Source organism: Apium graveolens, chromosome 9, assembly GCF_009905375.1.
Source record: "Apium graveolens cultivar Ventura chromosome 9, ASM990537v1, whole genome shotgun sequence".
NCBI classification, from domain to species: Eukaryota; Viridiplantae; Streptophyta; class Magnoliopsida; order Apiales; family Apiaceae; genus Apium; species Apium graveolens.
The window spans coordinates 268957600-268983140 of NC_133655.1; the positions used below are offsets into that span (position 1 = coordinate 268957600).

General features: G+C 33.5%; 2 protein-coding genes across 2 annotated transcripts; both read left to right on the forward strand.

Annotated features, from left to right (window-relative positions):
* Window positions 1-16245: 16245 nt before the first annotated feature.
* LOC141682837 (putative boron transporter 2) lies at window positions 16246-21036 on the forward strand. Its single transcript, XM_074487527.1, has 12 exons — window positions 16246-16963; window positions 17079-17161; window positions 17489-17681; window positions 17790-17928; window positions 18016-18181; window positions 18310-18476; window positions 18596-18769; window positions 18877-18972; window positions 19334-19471; window positions 19753-20072; window positions 20155-20422; window positions 20537-21036. Exons 1-12 carry the CDS (start codon window positions 16860-16862, stop codon window positions 20837-20839), a joined length of 2151 nt encoding a protein of 716 aa, XP_074343628.1. The 5' UTR covers window positions 16246-16859; the 3' UTR covers window positions 20840-21036.
* A 2841-nt stretch (window positions 21037-23877) lies between these two features.
* LOC141686311 (uncharacterized) lies at window positions 23878-24459 on the forward strand. The gene has a single exon (XM_074491353.1). It carries the CDS (start codon window positions 23878-23880, stop codon window positions 24457-24459), a length of 582 nt encoding a protein of 193 aa, XP_074347454.1.
* The last annotated feature ends 1082 nt before the right edge of the window (window positions 24460-25541 follow it).

Below are 25541 nucleotides of genomic sequence, written 5' to 3' on the forward strand. Positions count from 1 at the left end.
CAGATTTATTATAAAGAATTCAAGGTGATATATGTGGTCCTATTCATCCATCATCTGGACCATTTAGATATTTTATAGTTCTAATCGACGCTTCAACTAGATGATCTCATGTTTTTCTACTCTCGACCATGAATACAACATTTTCCAAGCTTCTTGCTCAAATAATCAAATTAAAAGCCCAATTTCCTAATAATCCTATCAAATCAATCTGACAAGATAATGCCGCAGAATTTACATTTGCCACTTTTAATGATTATTATATATCAGTAGGAATCTCTATCAAACATCCCGTAGCTCACGTGCATACGCAAAATGGTTTAGCGGAATCCTTAATTAAAAGACTTCAACTTATTGCACGAAATTTACTTCTAAGAGCTAAATTACCTACTTCTATTTGGGCTCACCCAAAACTTCCTTCCATAAATATAATTTGGATAAGACCATCTGCTTACCACAAACAATCTCCTCATGAGTTAATTCTTAGTCAAACCCCTAATATTTCATATTTTAAGATTTTTGGTAGTGCCGTATATGTTCTCATTGCACCTCCACAAAGATCTAAAATGGGACCACAAAGAAGAGTATGTATATATGTTAGTTTTGATTCACCATCTATTATAAGATATATTGAACCATTAACTGGTGGTGTCTTTACGCACGGTGTCTATTGCTAGTACAAGGCGGCAAGTGCAGGTCATATCCACAAGGAGACAAGTTCTATCAATTTCGACTCAATTATTATAGATTATTTTAAGAGAAAAATGATTGTGTGAAGAATATTTAACTAAATAATAACTATAACTAAATTAACACTACTTAGCAAGACACTAAATAAGGAATATTAAAACCTAGAGCAATCAGGTCCACCATGCTTACATAATAATTGGCTTCTAAGCTAAAGCAATAAGTGTGATCACATAACTAAAGTATGCTAATCTCTCCCGAGCATTAACACTCTCGAAATCTTACATAATTTATCGCTTCTAGTAATTTAATTAGTTAGGTAACTAGAGCAACTGTTAATCACTCCCGAGCATTAACACTCTCAGAAATCCAATGATGCTCCCACTCTCACTTTCAATTCTGCTAATCGTATGTGTGCCTCTAGTGAGTAAAATCTCCCGATCTATTACTCCTATTGCAAATAATTAATTCATGATATCGGCCGATTACACAAATTAATAATGAAAACATAATCAATTAGAATTAACCATAATAAATCGAACTACTGTGAAGAACATGCCAAGATTAGCATGCAAACATGGCTTCCCCTCTATGCCCTAGAAAAGACTACTCACTAATGATTAAACAATTAAAACAACTAAGACAATAAAGAAGCATAATTAAAGTAATAAAAATCAGATACGAAATGAGTCAACATGTAACAGGGTCTAGTATGCCAAGTAGTGAAATGAGTCAACATGTAAGAGGAAATAAAAAATTTATTAACTTCAACATTCAACTTAAACATTCCATCTACGGCATACCCTTTACCCACAAAAGTACCATTTTTAGTAATGGTGTACAAATCAGAACCTATAGTCTGGATAAACCCTCCCTTATTAAGTAAAAACCCAGACACCAAATTCTTTCGCATCTCTGGAGTGTGCAAGACGTCCTTCAGCAATAGGGTCTTTCCAGAGGTAAACTTGAGCTCCATATTTCCAATTCCAGCAACATTGGTGGTGTGGGAATCTCCTAGCAGAACCTTCTTGTCCTCAACATCTATATATGTCTTGAACATTGTACGGTCATAGCAGACATGGCGGGAGGCACCAGTGTCTACCCACCACCCATCAGCTCCACCAACAAGATTAACCTCCATGATCATCGCTACAAAGGCTTCCACAGTATTGTTAACTTGCGGGGGAGCTTGGCGCTTGAGTCTGCACTTCTTCGCCATATGTCCTGGCTTCCCACAGTTGAAACAGTTGAACACTCCAGCGGCATTCTTGGGTGGTTGTTGTGTTGTCTGATTCTTCTGTGGTTGGGAGTTTCCTTGCGGGTTGCGGTTGGCCTTCTTGAAATTCTTCGTCTTAGGCTTCAGACCCGCACCAGAGTTCTTCCTTTGCTTGTTGTTGGACACAACCAACACCTCTTCCTACTTATCTTGCTTTTGAGCTTCCTCTTCAATCCTGAGGCGTGTGATAAGACTCTCTAAGGAGAACTCCTTAGTCTTATGCCTTAGTATATTCTTGAAGTCCTTCCAGCTTGGTGGCAACTTGTCTATTATCACAGCTACTTGAAATTGCTCATCTAGTGGCATCCCCTCCGTGATGATCTCGTGTGCGATCTTTTGCAGATAGTGTGATTGTTCCTCCACCGAATTATCATCGGTCATTTGGAAGTTGAGATAGCGGCTCACCACATATTTCTTAGCGTTAGCGTCCTCAGTATCATACTTCTTTTGAAGTGCTTCCCAAATTTCTTTGGACGACTTATCAGAATTATAGTAATCGTACAAATTATCGGATAAGCCGTTCAAAATAAAATTCTTACAAAGAAAGTCATTTTATACCCACAAATCTATATCCTTAGCAATTTCAGTATTAGCGGGTGTCACAGTTTCAGAAGATTCACTACTAGCGGGTGGGGCAGGCATAACAGGTTTTGGGGTCGATAAAACAAAAGCTACTTTACGCATGGTAAGGAAAAATAACATTTTTTTGTTTCCAACGCTTAAAGTGCACACCCTCAAAACGGAAAGGCTTATTAATATCAAAAGCTACATTAACAGAAAAATCGACAGTAGACATGGCAAGCAGATTCTTAATAATCGCAAAATTCCGAAACGTCTTAAAATTGTTGTAAAAAATATTTTAAAAACAAAAAACAAATTTTTGAAAGAAATTATTTTACGATTATTAAAATCTGAAAAAATAGAACGAATATACCGGATTTTTTTGGGATGAGTCACGGATCACGCTTTCTTTAAGACGTTTCACGGCTATGTCCAAAAAAGTGCTAGACAATCACTTTTGCTCCGTCGTTCCCAGGATAAAACAACCCAAACAAATATTCTTTAACGATAATTTCTTGCACCTAGAAATTATCGGTCAATCCACACCCAAAAGAAACAAATATACTGCTCGAGATTGTTGTCTTCGATTTAAGTAAAACCGACTCTTTATATAGATAGTAATGCTGGCTACGGATAATATAACATGTAAGTGTACAAGAGATGGTAAATTCACTAAATATATATACTAAAAAGAGTGTATGTAAGAGATTTGTATAAGCATGTGAAAGAGAAAAGATGTGAATGTTTGTTTGTTTGTTTTTTTGGTGTAACAAACTTGTATGCAACAAGCTCCTTATATAGGCTAAAGAGGAGCCATAAAATTGAATAAAAGGCATCAGACAAGGCACCCACCATGCTTGCTAAACAAATTAATGCACCGGTTACAAAATGAACATGGACACCAAATCAAATAAATTCAAAATACCCACCATGCTTGCTAAACAAATTAATGCACAAGTTACAAAATGAACCTGGACACCAAATCAATCAAATTCAAAATATAATTATTTTGATTTCATTTACTCATACGTTACACAATCTCAAAGAATAAAATATTTGATATAATCATAAAAATATGTTTTTTAGAAAATATTCACAATATCCAACAATTTATGGGCTTCTCCAGTTGGATTCTCCTTACTCGACCATCTCTGAATTAAAAAAAAAATATTTGGGCTTCGCGTGGACTGTAGGATCGTCAGAAATAGACTTCTAGAACTCAAGATACGATCCAAACAATATTTGGAGCCCGTGTAGTCCAATAATAAGAATTTTCTTCTATTTCCACTCCAAAATAGGATTTTTTGCTCCAAATCCTTCCAAATCTAGAATTTTCTTGTACCTACAACAAAACATCAGAACCTATTAAATAAATATCCAAATCAGTGCAAAACAGAATTATTATGAGAATAAAATCATAATATATATATATATATTTTATCAAACATCCCCACACTAAGCATTTGCACGTCCTCGGGAAAATAAGAGAAATAAAGACTAAGCCCTAATTAACTAATATCGTTTCGTAGATTACACGGTTGCATTGAGAATATGCAACAAGCTATTAAACCCCTAGGCAGCCCTAGTAGGACGAGTGTTGTCTCGTGAGGGCTTATGGCGAATCTACCCACAAAATTCATTGTTTTCTTCCAAGTCTCAAGTATGAAACATATCATAGCACTCCACACATGCAAACCGCAATACACAATTTTGACAGTCTTTTTCATTCGCACATCACTTGTACACAACTATCCAAATACGCACACATTGTTTATGTAGATAAGATTATCAAGAAATAGACATCAAAGTCGCCTTTAGTAAGTAACATGTCATGGATAAGAAAAGCTCACATAACTCTCAAATCACACAAGTGTATAAGCTAAGTGTATTCGCTCAAGTTCAGTCAATGAAGTTATGTGCTACCATAAGCTTGGTTCTCTACCAAATCTCCACTACTTTGAATATAAGCATGCACAAATCAAAAAGACTTCGTTAAAGGTAGTAACATGACTAAGGTGAAAGGTAGAATATCAAGAAAAAGGCTAACAAGTGGCTAATTTGATAAACTAATAGAGCATAATGTTTATTTTTAATTAAACACTAAATATGAAACTAGATCATGTAAAAGGTGATTAGTCACTCACAAGCATTAAACTCCAAGTACATATTACCATGTACTTCACACCTCATATTGTACATATCAATGAACACAAACTCTTTTTGATCGTCTCCTTTTCATATTTTTTTTCAAAGTTCAAGTATATCTCCAGTAACCAATGACAGTGAAAAGTCACCAAGAAAAATAAGAGATATTAAGTTAATCCCTCATAATTTCAAGAACAATGTACTTAATACCAGCACATGCACATGGATCGTCCCTTTCATATGAAATTACACTTGCCACCCGTTGGTCTCAAAGGATTACTTAACCTTTTATTACTTAACCTTTGAGACCAATTATTTTTTAATTTTCTAATTTTTTTGTATTTTTTATATTTTATTTTTTTTTTGGATTTTATAATATATATATATGGATTTTTTATCATTGAGAACTCATCCCCACACTTAAGTGATTCATTGTCCTCAATGAACTAACTAACTAACAAAATACAAAAAGAACAAAATAAAATTATACACTAAAAAGAAAGAAAACTCCCCTGAGATCAAGGTGTATGAAGCGAACGCAGCAAATTGAAACAAAAATTCTCGTGGTTGTTGTGATGGAGCTGGAAAGAAGTAAAAAAAATTGTCTGGAACCACGAGCCATTAGAAACTGGAGAACCGCATCCCGCATGACACCCCCACTGTTAATATATATATATATATATATATATATATATATATATATTACCATAAATAACATAAATAATATAATATAAATATTACAACAAGTTTAATATAGTAAAGTATAAATAAGTAAAAAAATGAAAAGAAAAAATTCAAATAATTAATTAACAAAATAAAAATAAAAAATATAGTAATAATAATAATATGTACATAATAATAATAATATATACATAAGTTGTAATTATAACAATATGAACAAATAATAATAATATTATTACTATATTATTAATAATTATAAAAATATATAAATAATAAATATAATATAAATATAATATAAATATTGTTAATAGAAAAATATGATAGAAATAAGATTAAAAAAATAGGATAAGGGGAGGGGAGGGGGACGCACACACGCGGGGAAGGGGTTGGTTGTACAGGGGCGGGGTTATTTTGTTACAGCAGGGGGATAATGCACCAGCGATGCACCGCGGTTCTTTTTCTTCTTCTTTTTTTCATTTTTTTTTATTTTGCATGCCACAAGTCACGGTACCGGGTTATTCTAGAGAGCTCACACACCGCAGGCAATAAAATACTTATTGGGGATCACAAAAATTTTCTTTCTCCGGGTGTCAGTTGCATCACAGGGAGAATAAATTGCATCACAGATTTATTTATTTATTTTAATTTTACAACCTGAAACACTTCACACAAAACTCATCAAGGCACCTTGAGGGAGTAAAAAAAATACAAAAAACGGCTATCTAATAAAAATCTACAAAAATATTTGTAATAATAATAATAATAGTAATATAATAATATATTACTAATAATGATAGTAATAGCTATAATACAAAAAAAATTACATTACCAACATGTTGGGTTATCTCCCAAAAAGCGCTATTTTTAAGGTCATTAGCTCGACCTCCTATAAATTATTACGGTGAAGGCGGAATATCCACTTTCTCAACCATAAACATACCACCACAAAAACTATCAAGAGTGTCCTTCAAAGTTGTTTTTATCCTGCAAAAAACCTCCAAACAAGCATTAGAAAAATAAAATATGGCATCAGTAAGAAATAATTGAGCGGATGCATGTGCAGATTTGGAAAATTTTGTGATAAAACAACAAAAAAACTCAACACCATAAAAATAATAAACTCCCTTAACATTCACACGAGGTGGAGGCTCAATTGGTGGCTTGTCTTCACTTCTCACTTTTTCATGAGCTAGTCGAACATCTTGGCTTATCACATCAACGATCAAAGAGATACATCGATCTTCTCCCTCTTCTTCAGCTTGAAACTTAAGAGTCATTTTAAGTGGATCATCAACCAAAATTTGAGAAATATTTTTAACAACTGGTGTCATCATGTCAACCTTGTACCGCGTGTCCTCAAGTATAGGAGCCTTATAAGTAGAGGCTAAAGTGAAAGCAAATTTACCAATACCCAACCGTTGATCTACATAAGCTATGTCTAGATTTGGGAATGGTAATTTCGGCACAAGTTATGGAAGAGAAACAACCATCATCGTGGTATTGCTTTCTTTTATTTAGTCACCCTCACTCACATTGTCCTCAACAACAACACCATTGATCTTAATTTCAGTGGCATGCTCTTCTTTTGAATTGATATTCATATCAGCACCGAATATTGACAAATCATCATCCTCAAGATCATTATTAAGAGTTGTGACACTCTCGTCCTCTTCTAGTTGGATAGGTTGTGATGGTAAAAAGTCGAGTTACCGTGTAGTAGAAGAGTTAACCAGCTCTGCAATTTGAGCCTCTATCATCAAACTTTCAGTTTTCAGTTCTTTAATCGCATCAGTACTCTCCTCAAAACTCTTTTGTAGTTTCTTCAACAATTCGTATACCTCACTTGTCTGATCAGGTTGCACATCTACATTAGTTTAAAAACTTGTAGATCTTCTTGTAGCGGAGGATATTGATATTGTTGTAGTGATGGTTTCTCTTTGTAATATTGTTGCTGGTATTGATATTGACCACGATAAGTAAAATTATGAACACCATTATCCATGTATGAGAAATCTGGTTGATCCACCCATTCTTGATCAAAGGTATTAGAGTACTGGTTGTACCCATATCCATCATCAAAAGAATTTAGTTATCCCATTTGAGCTCTTTGAGAATTACAGATGTTGTACGAGCATTCGTAACCATAGTGACCCTGCACACCACAAATAAGACATAAGTTGTAAGTTTTAGGGGGCACTTGTGACATCTCATTGATACTCATTGGACGCATAGTGGGCTCTATAGTCTTCAGTGAGGCAATTTCTTGAGTATGTGCCTCTACCAGGGAAGAGAGGTATGAAAACCTATCACCTTCATCCATTACAAACCTGAAAACACTTAAGAATATTTTAACTAACTGGTAATTATAACTAAATTAACACAAAACTAATAGGTTCTAAACAAAGAATTAAAAACCTATAGCAATGAGCACGATTGGATAGCTCCAGTAGTAGTGAGCTTATCCTCTGTCGTCCCAGGTCCTGGGTTCGACTCTGGATCACCCGAGAATTATTGAGAATATATACTCATTTGTAAGGCAATAAGCCATATTAGTCAAAAAAAACTAGGGCAATTAGGTCCACCATGCTCACACAATAATCGGCTTCTAAGCTAAAACCGCTAAAGTGGTCACACAACTAGAGTTTGTCAATCTCTCCCGAGTATTAACACTCTTGAAACATTCTTACACATTAACAACTTTTGGTAATTCAATTAATCAGGCAATTAAAGCAATGTTAATCTCTCCCGAGCATTAACGCTCTCAGAAATCCAATGATGCTCCTGCTCTCAAATTCAATTCTGTTAATCGTATGTGTGCCTCTAGTGAGTAAAATATCCCGATCTATTATTCCTGTTGCATTCAATTAATTCATGATATCGGACGATTACACAAATTAATAATAAAACATAATCAATTAGAATTAACCATAATAAATCGAACTACTATCAAGATCATGCCAAAATTGTAGTGCAAACATGTCTTTCCCTTAATGCCCTAGAAACGACTACTCACTAATGGTTAAACAAGTAAAACAACTAAGACAATAAATAAGTAATTAAACTAATAAGAACACGTAAGAAAATCAGATAAGAAAGCCTGTAACATTCAATCTTGTCACGAGACCAAAATCCATGGCTTGCTTCTCTGTATATAAAATCCTAACTATCTTACTCTACAATAATGTATGTGTCTAGTATGTATAAACTCTAATAAAAAAAATATGTTCTCTTCTAATAATAGAAGTGTTTTATTATTCTAATGAAATTACAAGTGAGAGTTCTAGACCGAATAGGATTTTGTAATAAAAATTTGTAACTGTTTTATTATTCTAATCAAATTTCAAGTGAGAGTTCTAGACCGAATAGGATTTTGTAATAAAAATTCGTAGCTGTCTGTTCACTGTAGTTTCTGAACTTCTCCAGTTGGATTCTCCTTACTCGACCATCTCTGAATTAAAGAGAATTCTGTGGGTTTCGTGTGGACTGTAAGATCATCAGAAACATACTTCTAGAACTCAAGATACGGTCCAAACAATATTTGCAGCCCGTGTAGCCCAATAATACGAAATTTCTTCTATTTCCACTCCAAAATTGGACTTTTGCTCCAAATCCTTCCAAGTCTAGAATTTACTTGTAACCTATAACAAAATATCAAAACCTATTATATACATATCCAAATCAGTGCAAAACAGAATTAATATGAGAATAAAATAATATATATATATATATATATTCTATCAGATCCCCTAAAGTGGCAATATCAAATACCCCAGAAGTGGTATCACCTCCTGAAGAGTTTAAAGCCCCTGAAGTGGCTGTGACAAAACCACAAGAAGCGGTGTTTCCTCCAGAAGAGGATATTGCTCCTGAAGTGGCACATGCTTCAATAGAAGCAAGGGTACCTGAAAATTATGAGATCTCAATGAGTTATGTACATAATGAAAAATTATTAGATCGTGGAAATATTAAGGTTGATGATGTATATGCTTTTTCCATAAAGAGATAATTGGCCAAACTGAAAAATTGCAATCTTTGTGCAAGAAAAATTTATTTGGACCTGCAGTCCAAACAACAGCTGGTGTAATCCCCGTCGAGAATAGATGGGTGTTTGTACGAAACGAAATGAGGGAAATAAAATTATGAGATATAAGGTCCGGCTGGTAGTCCAGGGATTCTCTCAAATGCCTAAATTTGATTACCAGAAAACTTACTCTCATGTGATTGATGGAGTCACTTTTCATTTTCTGATGGGTATGCCTTGTATGGAAAGATTGGAAACACGTATCATGGACGTTGTTACAACCTACCTTTATGGACCACTTGATAGTGATATTTATATGAAAATTCCTGAAGGATTAAAGATAGATGAAACTAAGCCTCGTTATTTATACTCAGTTAAATTATAACAATCATTATATGGCTTAAAACAGTCTGGTCGTATGTGGTACAACAGGTTTAGTGAATATTTATTAAATAATGGATATGTTAATAATCAAGTGTGTACATGTGTGTTTATCAAAAGGTGATCAACTGGTTTTGTTATTATTGTTGTATATGTGTATGATCTGAATATTGTAGTTACTTCCGAAGATATTATTAACGTTGCTGCTTATTTGAAAACTGAGTTTGAAATGAAAGATCTGGAAAAGACAAGATTTTGTTTAGGTATACAGGTGGAGCACTTATCTTTAGGATTATTTGTTCGTTAGTAAACTTATACAGAAAAGATTCTTGATCGGTTCTACGTGGATAAAACTCATCAATTAACGACACCAATGGTTGTTCGATCACTCGAAATTGAAAAATATCCATTCTGACCTAGAAAAGATGACGAAGATGCACTTGGGCCTGAAATCCCATATCTTAGTGTTATTGGAGTACTTATGTATCTTGCAAATAACACAAGACCTGATATTTCTTTTGCTGTGAACCTGTTGGTGAGATTCAGTTCTGATCCAACTAAAAGGCATTGGGATGGAATCAAATACATATTCAGATTTCTCCGTGGAACAATTGATCTTGGATTATTCTTTTCAAACAGTTCAAAATCGTAGATAGTGGGATATGCGGATTCCGGGTACATATCAGATCCTCATTGAACTAAGGTAAACCACTGGATTTTTAATTGCAAGGTTTTAGCGAGACAGACAATTTTTGCAATAACTCACGTTGATTATAAGGGGGTGTTAATGATATATTAATAATTATCAATATAAACCGGGGAAGATATTGTCAAGCCCGCTTTTCTTCTCAAATTTCCACGGTGAATTATTTTTCAATTTACGTACGCGAAGTGAATTTATTTCATTCACATCAACAAATTGCAACAAGCTGCTAAACTCTTGTACTGTAAATAAATGTTCAATCTTGTCACTTTCTAACACGGTAATACAAGAAATAATTTAACTTTCTTTCTACCCTCTTTTACTATTCGTACTTATAATTATAAATATATATATAGAGAGTATATAAGAAGGAAAGATATTACGACAAGCTTGATATAAAATATACCATGCCATGAGCTTTACTAGGTATAACATTTGATGCTCTGTACCTGTCTTCTTCGTAAAACTGCTGCATACGAAAGCATTTGTTTTTAGTAAATTAAATACTGCTACTAAGTCAACTTACTTTCATAAAAAAAAAGTCAACTAAAAATACAGTGAACGTGGGTCGGTACTTGCTATACTTTCTATATTGTATATTATATGTTCGTAACAGACTTATGCTGGAAGTCTATGTCAGGTCCCGTTTCAAAAATTTTAAAATAACTAACTTATGACTTAAAATGAATATAAGTGATAAGTAGATAAATGCTTATAAGTTGTATAAGTGTTTGCATAAAATTCAGATTTTTTTTTACTTAATTGAACAAAAATAAATAAATTATAAATAAAGTTATCATCATTCGTGATTATTATATTAGAAAAATAGTTTAGAACACATTTTTTAAAACTAAGGTTAATAAAAAAATAAAAATTCATAATAAGTTTGAGAAAATGTATATTATTACTAACATTCAACTTATGATTGTTTCAAAAAAAAAATCAACTTATAAGTTTATAAGTTGTAAATCCAATTTATAATTTGGGTCGATAAACACTCCGAGATAAGTCGTTATGCGTTTTTTAAGGTGATTAAAAAAGATAAACGGGCCTTAGTTTTTTCCAAGGCTGTGAACTTTTGATCGGGTGAAAGCATGTATGTTATTTAAATTTGTACAACTTGATATAATTTCAATATAAATTTAACTTGAAGGAAAATTTATAGACATGCAATGGTGGTAAAGCATATGTTTGTAAAATTTTCATTAGATTGATAAAATCTTTAGAAAAACAAAACAAAATGTGAAGGAAATACATGCATGATAATGTTCTGACACATTATCATCAATTTTTGTGTCAAATTCGTCCACTAAAATTTTTAGTATTGAAATAATTATTATTCATCAATTACTTAATGAAATGATAGGTGGCATTACTTAACTGGTTATGGTTTAATTTAAAAAGATGGACACTCGTCTATTTATAATTAAAATATTTCATAATAGTATCACTTATGTCATATTATTTGAAAAAAAAAATTAATATCCAACCTGGGACTTTAACACTACTCTTCACAAATATCAATGCAACTTCAATTATTATCTTTGACAATTATAGAAAATATATTTAAATAATTCATTTTAAAATTGCTCCGTTGAACATGATTAGGCGACCCAAACAAACTCATAACAATGCCCAATAATTGAACACTCGTATTTTCTAAAAGGATATACTTTTCTTATAACGAGGATAATCTATTTATTAAAAAAACTAAAACTCTATCCCGCTCGGACTTCATGGGCTTACGAGTTAGAACGAGAAAGTCAGTGAGAGATTAAGGGCATGTTGGCCAACGGCATATAAGCCACTTATTAACTTATAAACCCGTAAGTACTTATTAAATACTTATCGAGAAGTGTTTGTCTACCTATTTGATAATGTGTTTGTATATATATATAGGTTGTTCAAGTAGAAACTGACTTAAAATAAAAACTAGAAACTAAAGCCCAATCTATTAAATTTTATCTCAGCACCCCGTGTCCATCCTTTTGTTAGCCCAGTACTCTTCTTTATCAATAGTCGTAACTCTTACATACAACATTTTTACAACGCACCACTAATTCTTTCCATTTTTAAATTAATTTTTTCTCTTATTCAACGAGTTTTTTTTTTAAATTTGACTTCACTGTATTTTTGTACATCCTTCAACGATCAGTATGAATACCATATGTGCTATATTCCGGCAATAAATCACTAATTATACTTACGAGAATCACTAAAATTTAGCTAATTTAACTAATAATATAAAAGGAACAGAGAGAGATATTCATACTAATATACTCTTTTAATCACTAAATCGTATAACGACAATCACTAAATTGCACATAATAACCACTAAATTACACATAGTAATCAATATATTGTACAGAAAAATCACTATTTACATGGTCTGGTTTCCAGGGTTTAGGGCCTAAAGCCCCTAAACCCTAGACTAAGTTAGGGTTTAGGCTCTAGGGTTTAGGGCCTTAAACCGTACACCCTAAACCCTAAATAGATGGAATGTTTATCAACTAATTTTTTATTATTAGAAAGGGCTAAATATTTTTAAAACCTATTTAAGGAATTGGTGAACCCTAAAAACTTAACAACTACTAAATTAAGTTCCAATTTAAATTTTAGAGAAAATTTCTAGATCTTGAATCACTAATTATGCTTACGAAAATCACTAAAATTAAGAAAGTTCTGAAATTATAGTAATTCCGGTTTAATGATTATCATCGGAATATAGCAAATATGGTATGCAAATTAATCGTTGGGAGATGGAAAAAAATATAGTGAAGTTATATTCTAAAAATGATTTGTCGATTAATGAAAAAATTAAATTAAAAACGGGAATAAAATTATTTACGCAAGAGTACAGGGCACACGGATGAGTCACGTGAAATTCAAGTTTTTATCTTGGATTCAAGTAGAGGATACACAGAGGATACACATAATAGGGAGGGAGGAGAGAGAATGGGTGAATAAAATTTGTGTGGTGGAGATTCAATTTAAGTTATAAAATTAGTGGTTGTCATTGATTTCTAGTTTTTAGAATAAGGTAGGTTTCTATTTGACCATCTCCTTATATCTATTATTATTATATAAAAGACGAAACATTGAAAGTTTTGGTACGGTACCTGTTTTTTGGTACACACTGAATTTACTGAATTATCCATATTTTACTTAAAAGTTTTATTAGCCTTAGGAATCGAATTATAATAGAAAAAGAAATAAAAAATCGTTTTCAATTATAACACGTTACCTTTTTTATTTTTCTAAATTAAAACAATTTATTGAAATATCACATCCTTAGTAATCAAATTATAATAGAAAAAGAAATAAAAGTCGTTACCAACTATAAAACGTTACCTTTTTATTTCTCTCAATTAAAACAATTTCTCTAAAAATCAATGACAAATTTATTTAATAAAATAGAATAATAATTTTTTTTTATCGTAGGTAACCCGCAAACCACGTGAACCAAGGTAAACCGCATTTAAGCGACAGACTCTGACTCAGGAGGCATAATCATAAATTCTCCTCCCGTGGGATTCGAACCTGTGACCAAGAGGATAGTTATCCCCTCTTTAACCAGCCGAGCCAACCCTTGCGGGCGAATAATAACTAATAAATTACCTCTTTCAACTACTTAATTGTTTATTTTATTTAATAATTATTTTACTTAAAAACTTTGTTAAGCTCATTGACTTTAAGCAATCAATAAATTCTTAATTGCTTTACAAAAATAACTTAGCATCATCATCCCTATTTCTCGACAACAATAACAATCTCATCTCATAATGCAAAACTCTCTCTTCTTGAAACAATGCAAAAGTCAAAATCATCTGCAGCTCTAACATATATATTTTTTATGGGGTCTACATTAAAAAATATTTATTTTATATAATTTTTAGTATTAATGTAAAGACAAATATTATTAAAGTAAGTATTATCTTACAATTCAATTATATAAACAAAATAGGGAAAAAAAATTGATTTTTGAAGTCGAATTATTTATCTATCTATATTTTTATATTAAATACGAAACTTTACGGTACTTCCTTCAATTACATAATTTCCATTTTTTAATTTTTTTTAATATTTTACTCAAATGCCCTTACTTAATTAATATCTAACCAATTACCTTTATAAGTAAAATGCGTTGCTTTTTTTATTTTCACCAACTAAAACAGCTTTTTCTCTACAAATATTTTAGACAATTCTTTTTAACCTATACCTTTTTTAAATAAAACATGTTGTCTTTTCTATTTTCTTCAAATAAAACAAATCTTTCTCTAAAAATATTATGCACAATTCTTTTAAATATATGTTTATTATCTATCTATTAATCTATCTATCTTCTATATTATCTATACTATTATATTAAAGATGAAACAATCTAAGTTTTGTTGGTAGTTGGTATGGTCACCGTAATTATAGTATTATTTAAAATAAAACACTTTCATAAATATAAAAATATTCATTACAAAATTATAATATGTCTAATGATTTTCGTTAAAACAAAAATAAAATGTAAAATTCATCCGGCCGGGCTAAACAAAATTATTCTATTGATCAAATTTTAAATAAAATATTAAAAAAATTACATATAGTTAGTTGGATTTGAAGATAAAATAATAAATATTATTGATCCCACTAAAAATATTATATTATTGGACCAGACCTTAACAAGAATAAAAATTTGAAAGAAAATTTGTGGGGTCGATATAATGTCATCAAACTAAAAAAAATAATACATATTATCCATTCGGTCTAAAATAAAATAATAATCACCCTGGGCTAAAAAAAATAAAAATAAAATAGTAAATATAATTAGCTGGATTTGGTTAATATAACGGCACTCAAACTAACATAATTTTTTTGCCATTGATACATAAAATTTTAACATGGATTCGGGTTATAACTTATTAAACAAACATAAATCTGAATATAGTTAGTTGGATTTGATCGGTGAACAGAGTAATGCCAGTTCGTATACTATTGATCTCACCTAAAATTTACCTTTTAATTAAATATAATAATCTTTTGTAGACGCGCCTATAACTATCAATAAAAATATAAATTTCAATCATTAAATTATTTTTAAAACTGTAATGTCACTAACTTATACAACTATATGTATATTAATAAGTATTATCAAATCATATTATTAAAATTTCAAATAAATAAGTTTCAAAACTTAAAATTTTACTTCAAATTAAATTCAAAACAATTATATAATATTAAAAATAATTTGTGCATCGCACGGGTTTTAGACTAGTATATATATAATTTACCAATCCATGAATTTATGAGTTTCTGTTAATCATTTATTTTAATGAAATAATGTGTTTTAGTATTTAAGCACTTCTAAGCTCTCTTACAGTAATTTGTGCTAATAATCGTGTATTTAGTATTCTATTATCGCGTACATTAATTTGTCTCGTTTGTATATTATTTTTCTTTTTTATATTAGCTGGTTTTGTAATCGAAATCGAGCCGATTGCAATCGAATTGGGATTTTTTAAATCGAAGCCGAAACCGAATCCGAACCGGCGGTTACAGTTTTTGATTTTAAAAACCGAAAATATATGATTGCGGTTTCGATTTTATCCGAAAATCGAGCCGAACAGGCTCAGCATGACGGGTTAGCCCTCTCCACCTCGGGGCATGAGTCAAGGTTAAATCATAGAAACAGAGTCACATATTTCTTAAAGCCTAGCTGTCTTGAACTGTCTTGCTATCTTTCCTGTAAGTTGCTTAAACAAATAGAACTAGTAGTATTATAACAATGGTACTAGTATATTATACTTACTGTATGCTTCCACTTCGAACTGATCGTTCACACATTCACAGAAGCCACATTGTTTTGTAATCAAATCTACAGTTCTCAACTCTCTTTATCCCTTATATATTTCCTTCTTTCTTCTCTTCCCTCTCTGCACACACACATTTTCTTGATAATTGCATGTTCAAAGGTCTCACAGAGCTTTCCTCATTGTAATTTTGATCACTCTTTCAATCTTCTATAATTCTCCACATTTGTAAAGATCACTGCATCATGTAAACTTGTCTTAAATCTATACATTAATCCTGGACATTTACTTTATGTTCGAACTAGTTAACATTCACTTGGTTGATCTTCATAATCTCTTTCTCTTCCATTCTTAGAGCTAACCAGTTTGGTTCTTGATATAATCTAAATAAGTTAATATATAAACACACAAATCATGTAGTTGTTCTCTTTCGTGTTTTGATCCTGCATTCCTGTATATTTTGTACAGCAGCTGTTTCTAACCTTATTAGTTCATACCTTTCTTCCAAGGATTTAACCAGTGAAGGAGAAAGATGGTATATACATAGGTAGGTTATAGTACATTCTTTTCTTATATATAGGCTTAGCATGAACATAGATCTTTAGGTAGATGGAAGAGACATTTGTGCCTTTTCGCGGAATCAAGAATGACCTTCAAGGTAGATTGTTGTGCTACAAGCAAGATTGGACTAGTGGCTTCAAAGCAGGCTTCAGGTATATGCACTTACAATATGATCAAGTGTAACGTTTCGATAGTTTTGTGGAGTATATGTTGTTTGAAAGATTAAAAATTTGTTTGTTGTTTGACATTTTCTTGATTGTTATTTAGAATTTTGGCTCCCACCACATATATATTCTTTGCCTCGGCCATTCCGGTTATCTCATTCGGGGAGCAGCTCGAAAGAAGCACAGGTAAAAACTAACATGGGTGTTATAAATATAACTGCAATTTAGTGTTATGCAAATAGACATCTATCAGTTTTCATGCTTTACCATTTTAGCTCTGTTCAGTGCACTGAAAAAAAATAAAATTCACACTCCATTGCGCAAAAAGACTCATTGAAATATTGGAAGTCAGGAGCCTATATCAAGTCTCATACATTTGTGCGATCCATGAAAATTTTGGAATAATGATTCTGAGTTTTTCATACTGGTAGTTGTGAAAACATAAAGAGTGATGCCATATTATTAATGACTGATTATTTTTATGCATAGAATTTATATTAATTTATCTTGCAGATGGAGCACTGACAGCCGTTCAAACCCTCGCATCTACTGCAATGTGTGGTATTATACATTCAGTTGTCGGAGGTCACCCGTTGCTTATATTAGGTGTTGCAGAGCCAACTGTGATAATGTACACCTTCTTGTATGACTTTGCTAAACAGAGACCAGAGTTGGGTCATAAGCTCTTTCTTGCATGGACTGGCTGGTAATTTACAAAGCTTCCGCCTTTCGGACCATGGAATCTCCATTAGACATTCCTACTTATGTTTTCATCTACTGATATTGATTTTTGCCAAATTATCTGATTCTTCAGGGTATGCGTTTGGACAGCAGTCTTGCTGTTCTTCTTAGCTATCTTGGGAGCTTGTTCCATCATTAACAGGTTTACACGTGTGGCTGGTGAATTATTTGGCTTGCTGATTGCTATGCTTTTCATGCAACAAGCTGTCAAAGTAAGTACATTTGTAGTTTGTTACTCTTCTCCTTATTCCTTTTGTCTGTTAGCCTTGACACCCAACTACTTTTTGTTTTCTCTATAGGGAGTGATAGATGAGTTTCGTATTCCAGAACGAGAGGATCCAACCTTGACAGAGTTTACCCCTTCGTGGAGATTTTCAAATGGAATGTTTGCGCTGGTTCTGTCATTTGGCCTTTTGCTCACTGCATTACGCAGCAGAAAAGCAAGGTCATGGCGTTATGGATCTGGTAAGCAATCACAAAAAAGTTATTAAATGTTTACCTTTTTTGTATCAATAATTACATTATGATCCTACTGCTTTTGCTATATATTATCCAGATCACTTTTCAACTGCCATATTTGGGTTTTGATACAGGTTGGATCAGAAGTCTTATTGCAGACTATGGTGTGCCACTCATGGTTTTAGTTTGGACAGCTATTTCCTATATACCCAGTGGAAGTGTTCCAAAAGGGATTCCACGACGACTTTTCAGCCCAAATCCGTGGTCACCTGGTGCATATGACAATTGGACTGTGATCAAGGTATTGCCAAGTACTTAAAGCTTAAAAACCAAGATTAATTCTCTTGTTACTAAGTAGGCTGCAACTTGATCTTAAATCACTAAGTACAACCTTTATAAACCTTCTGATGCAAATTTCAGGATATGCTAAATGTGCCCATTCTTTATATAATCGGAGCTTTTGTTCCTGCAACAATGATAGCGGTGCTTTACTATTTTGACCATAGTGTAGCATCCCAACTGGCTCAGCAGAAAGAATTCAATTTGAGGAAACCATCTGCTTATCATTATGACTTGCTTCTTTTGGGGTTCTTGGTATGTATTGTGCTCCTGTTTTAATTTTTATTTTTCCTTGAGGTTTAACGGTCCATCTTGAATTTATCCATCAGTGCTATGCTTAAATTTCTCGACCTTATTGGCAGACCCTGATATGTGGTTTACTTGGAATCCCTCCAGCAAATGGTGTGATCCCCCAGTCCCCAATGCATACCAAGAGTCTGGCAACTCTCAAGCATCAGGTAGTTTACCTTGTTATTATGCGCTCTCTTTAGAAAAGATTACATTCTTAATTTTTAAGTTCAGAATTATAACATTATGAACTTTATATCATGTATTTTATACTGCTTTTAGCTGATAAACAATTTATATTTTCTACTCCTATCACAGCTCATATCAATGTTCTTTAACAATGTGCTGTCAATTGACACACTGAAGTCAAATGCTCTTTCACTTAAGAGGAGGGAGTAACACGTTTTAGTTGAGTTGTCATGGATCTGTAGAACCTTATTTTAACATAAACAAAGACACCATCTGACATGATAGTTTATTAAATTTATTTTGCAAGAATATTGTACTTATGCCTATATTTCCTTTATGCAGCTGCTTCGAAATCGACTTGTTTCTACTGCACGTCAAAGCATGAGGAAGAATTCTAGCTTAGGACAACTGTATGGAAACATGCAGGAAGCTTATAAGCAAATGCAGACCCCTTTAATATACCAACAATCCTCAGATCTGGTATGCTACAACATTATTATATTTGATCTACATGAATTTTGTTTTTCTGGTTTTTTTTTCTACAACAGAAAAAAAATCAAACAATCATCTCCTTTGTTATACATTGGGGAACAATTCTATCAAAAAATTGAAAAAGTCTCAACAGGCTTGCTTAGGGTTGGAAGCATTGTTTCAAACACAGTGATAACGATAAACAAAGTTTTGAAAATTAATTCCTCATGACAAGGTGGAAGTCCCTATTAGACTAACAGTAAACAATTATGCAAAACAACATTTATTAGGGGCTTAAGGAACTAAAGGACTCAACAATTCAGTTAGCTTCGAGCATGGGGAACTTTGACGCCCCAGTTGATGAAACAATTTTCGATGTTGAGAAGGAGATCGATGATCTCCTGCCTGTTGAGGTGAAAGAACAGCGTCTCAGTAACCTATTACAAGCCACTATGGTTGGAGGATGTGTGGCAGCAATGCCCTTTCTCAGAATGATCCCTACTTCTGTCCTTTGGGGATACTTTGCCTTCATGGCCATCGAAAGTCTACCAGGCAACCAATTTTGGGAAAGGATATTACTTCTCTTCACTGCGCCAAGCAGAAGATACAAGTAGCTTCTTAATACTTTTTTACCATTGCTAGTTTACATCATTCTCTTTATTAAGAAAAATTATTATTCTATTGATGTGCAGAGTTCTAGAAGACTACCATGCTACATTCGTGGAAACTGTGCCATTCAAGACCATCGCTACATTTACACTATTCCAAACAGCGTACTTGCTCGTCTGTTTTGGTCTAACGTGGGTTCCGATTGCAGGACTCTTGTTCCCTCTCATGATTATGCTTTTGGTTCCTGTAAGACAATATTTTCTCCCTAAATTTTTTAAAGGGGTACACTTGCAAGATTTAGATGCAGCAGAGTATGAAGAGGCACCAGCAATACCGTTTAATCTTTCTTCAGTAAGATATCTGTACCTTTCACTTTTTATATATGCAGTGCAATCACAATTATAAATCATGCACTTTCTTTCAACACTTGAGCTTTAACTAATTTCGTTGTTTAATCTGTTTAAGATGGAAGGAGAAGAAGGCACTAGAGCTTCTTCTGCGGAGGTTGGAGAAATTTTGGATGGAATGGTAACCAGAAGCCGGGGTGAGATTAAACACATCTGTAGTCCTAAAATCACAAGCTCCACATCAACTCCAGTCAATGATCCTAGAAACCTTCAGAGCCAGCACATCCCACAGAAAGTCTACAGTCCTCGCATCAATCAGCTTAGGGGTGATCAGCCAAGTCCACGAAATTTTGGGGAAGGAGTATCAAGTCCAACCGGAGAAGTCAAGCCATCTACTCCGAGAAAGAGTCCTCTAAACTAGACTCCTAAAAAGGGTCATGGTTCCTTGCTTTTAACCTAAATGAGGCATGATGATTGCCACTGTTGCTTTGATAAAAATTCCCTGTTGGTGTGATGTCTTCTTCTTTCTAATCTTGTTTTGTAGCTACTAATATATAAGCTTGTATGTTTTACTTGTGACAAAAATAATCCCAGTAACAGCTTAGGCTCTTCTTCTGATGAATAGTACCAGTTCGAAGATCTTGTCCATTCAATTCTACCCCTTTAAGGTTGAATTCAATTCATCTGAATGAACTCGAGCAAAGCTATCAAATTTCTTATAACACCTCCATATAATATTTTTTGTCAGCATAAATTTTCAATTTGAATTTCATAATTTATAAAATGAACAAGTGTATGCTTTTTATCTGCTCCGATTCTGATTCAGGAGTCTTGCAGGCACAGCGGACGACTGTAAATCTACAACCATAGTTCTTTGTCATCTTCTGAACACTATCCTTCAAAATCATTATTAAGAATGTCAAGTTTCCACAGTAAACATTCATGCACAACTAAGAACAAGCATGAATTTCATACTGGAAACAAGTCTCTGTGCACAAGATTCTTGGATCGTTTGACATTCCTGATCAGACAACTCCCCTTTTTGGATTTGTTATCATACCTGAATGAGGAAAAGCAGAGGCCATAAATAAAAGATACAACATATTTATCCTTAAAGTTTTAGCAATTGACTTGGTTTGGTTTTTGAGTGAAGAGGTCTCTCCCAATGATCATCATCTGCCTAATTTCAATTAATCATTCTTAAACTTCACTAAACACATGATTTGTGGCTTGAATCTTTTTAGCAATTTTTAAGAATACTTACTGTTAACTACTTAAATGCAAAAGTAGATAGATTATTTGACACTGAAAGCCTAGGCTAGAAGTGTACTATGCTTTCATGCATGCATGTATGTCTTCAAAATTACTTTGTTAGTTCTACCTGACTACCTTCATCAATCAAAATTGACATGCTAGTTGACCAGCTGATATATGTGTCTCTGTAATGTATGCTTGTGTATGGAAATAATCCCTGATATGGCCTCTAATTCTGATTGAGCCTTATATTCGAAGTCCTAAACTTTATCTTCCTCCCCTTTCCTCTCGGGTTCAGACAAATCGACAATTATACTTTAACGCAAAATGTCACCACAAGAAGCAATAGAATCGAGCATGCAATATTCATTTTTAAACTAAATAGTATTACTTCAATTATTCTTTCGCATAGTTTCACTGCTCTAACACAGAAGCAATGCAGGTGAAATTAACTAACTAATTAGTAGTCTTAAACAAAACTATACAAAAGTGTTAATCAATTCTTTAACCATGTATTTATACAAGTACTTTGCGGTCTTCATTAGTCTTAAACAAATTCTAGTCATTAATGCAGCTGTCGTTAGATTAACCGAAACACTGGATTGATACAGAAGCCGGGAAGGGGGCTAGAGCTAGAAGGGCCTGCTACTGCACCTTAACACTTGGCTCTACACATTTACAGAGCTAATCCTTTATCCCTGTTCCAGAACTAAGAAGGCTTCAATCATTCCTCTTTATCCCTTGTCTTGGGCATTGTAGACAGTTGAAGCCTTAACAAATGTATACGTCTTCTAAAATTCAGTGATGAAATCCGATTTATAAAGGATTCGGGACAATTATTGCTTTTGAGTTCCTTGTTGCTATGATCCGAAAAATGAAATTTATTGCTCTACACTTAACTTTTGTAAGCTATTACATTTTCTTCAAATACAGGGGAAGAAGCTCGTAGAGAGGTCTGTTCACAATTGCAGGTGGTTGAGAATGAGCCCACGTAAATATCTTGGAATGCCAATGTCAATGGGAAGGAAGAAAAATGAGGTCTTTAATTTTCTGGTGGATCGTATTGAGCAGAAACTAGAGACATGGAGGATACATGGAGGATGCAGAATATATCAAAAGCGGGTAAGGTTACTTTGCTCAAAGGTGCAGCGCAAACAGTACCGAATTTTTGGATGCAGTTGTTTCTAATTCCTTTGGAAATCTGTGATTCAATTGAGAAAAAAATGAATTCGTATTGGTGGGGTGGTATTAAATGGATATCGTGGAGTAGGGTTTGTGAAGTGAAGGAAGCAAGGGGTTGGTATTCAAGAGATTGCGGGAATTTAATATGGTCATGTTAGCTAAGCAAGCATGGAGGTTAATGAATAATTCGAATACTTTAGTGACTGCGTTAATGAAGGCTAAGTATTATGCAAACGGTGAATTTGTAAATGCTCAGTTGGGTCAAAATCCGAGTTATACATGGAGGAGTATCATGTTCTAGATAGTATGAAGCAAGGAAGTAGGAGGAAGATTATTGATGGAAGGGATACGCGTATATTGCATATTCCATGGCTGCCGTGCCCTGTTAATGGGTATGTTACTACAGATATGCCAAAGGATTTGGCGAATGCTACAGTGAATGGACTGATGGAAACTGGAAATAGAAAGTGGGATGAAGATATTCTGGTGGATCTGTTTAATGACAGAGATCGAGACTTGATAAAACAAATTCCACTGTCTAGTCGGTATACTGGTAAGGATAATTGGTACTGGATTTTTGATGGGAATGGAGACTTTACGGTTAGAAGTACATACAGGCAGATTCACGGTGAACAGACTTGTGAGGATAGAAAATTTTGGACGAGGTTATGGGGAATCAAATTGCCTGGTAAAATGCTGAACTTTATATGGCGTGCTTGTATCAATATTTTACCCACTAAAACAGCGTTGGCTAATAAAAATGTGGAGGTGGTGAAAGCATGCTCATGGTGCCATGTCTGCAAGGAGGATGCAGTTCATGCTTTGTTTACATGTTATTTTGCACGAGAGATGTGGAATCTAGTGGGGTTACAAAGGGTGGTTCCAGTGAGTGATGGGTATAATGTTTTGTAGATTTTAAAGGATGCTTTTAATAGTAGTACTACGGAGCAGTGCGTGCAGATTGGCCTGATGTGTTGGAGTTTATGGATACGACGTAATACATGGATATGGGACAGAAAGGCTATGTCGACTTTTGGGGTTAATGCAATGGCTATGAATTTGTTTCAGGACTGGCAGAAAGCACAAGAGGAAGGGCCTGAGAGTAAAAAACGTCCTCAGTTACAGCAGTGGTGTAAACCACCTCCAGGATGGATAAAAATCAATATCGACGCTTCTTGTCGAGTTGATTATGACTTCATTGGAGCTGGTTGTGTAGTTTGGGATGATAATGGTTGTTTCGTTCGTGCTCGTACTTGTAGAATTGGGGGGAGAATGCAAGCAAAGGAGGGAGAAGCTAGAAGCCTTAGAGAAGCATTAATCTGGATTAGACAATGGAGAAGTTTAAAGTGCATTTTTGAAATGGATGTTAAGGCAGTAGTTGATGCCATTCATGGAGGCAGTGGTAACTCAATATTTCATACAATTGTGGACGATTGTGTGAAAATTCTCAAACACTTCGAGGAAGTGTTAATTGTTTTTACTAGAAGATCTGCGAATAAAGTAGCACATTCGTTAGCTCAAGCTACTTATTTTATGCCAGATCCTATGGAGTGGCTTGATATCGCTCCAGATTTTATTTGTAATGTGATTAAAGATGAAAGTTAATGCAAGTTCGATTTTTTCAAAAAAAAAAAACTTTTGTAAGCTAAGCCAAGTTTCGGTCACCCTGATCACTGCTAATATTTAAATTTGCGATAATAATTTTTACCCTAAAAACATCTGTGGGAAAAAAATTGGAGGCTTATGTCAATGTTGTAGGGGATAATATGAATTTTGTTGGTAAAAAAAACAGTTCAAAATCCAGAATTTAATGACATATAATTTCAGAACACACACACAAAAAAATAGAGAAGGATCGAAACCTTTGAGTTCTGAATGTTAACACTTAAACCCATAGATAGGAAAGACTGGGATGTCTGTATAATTGTGTAAAAACAGAGCTTCAGCCCAATGTTTAGTTCAACTCAAAATAACCTTATTGTCCAATACATCTGTTTGAAGTTAATTTGGTATGAATAGACTTGTAAGTACTTATCAGCCCAAATCTGATTGGATTTGGTTGAGACTTGAGACAATTTCTTCTTAATTTTTAAAAGGAAAATGTGAACATATTCGAAATATTTTTTAAAAATCTTTTCAAAAATATTTTAAAATATATGGTGTTTAATGGATTCTCTCCTTTCACGTGAGAGCTGTTGAGTTTTTTCTCTCCTTTCTTCTTCAAAGGATTTTGAGAGTTTTCGACACCATGTCAACAAGGGATGATATCGAGATGCAACTAGCAGATATGAATATTGAGGTCGAGGAGAATGAGGAGTTAATACTCGATGAAGGGGTGGATGAGAACGTTAACAGGTTTGAACTATGTTTAGTGGGACGTTTCTTAACGGAAAAGAATATCAATGTTCGTGCAATGAAGACGAAATTGGCTGATTTATGGAAACATGCGATGGGTATTAACATCAAGGAATTGACATATGGGATATTCTTATTCCAGTTTTATCACAAAGAGGATATGAATTGGGTGATCAATACTGGACCTTGGACGTTCGATGGTGCGTTACTAGTTCTGAACATTATCAAAGCAGGAGATGAGCCTTCAAAGGTTCAACTGAACGAGGTTGATTTCTGGATTCAGATTCATGATGATTTTCCAGTCGGATATATGACTGAGGTGGTAGGGAAAC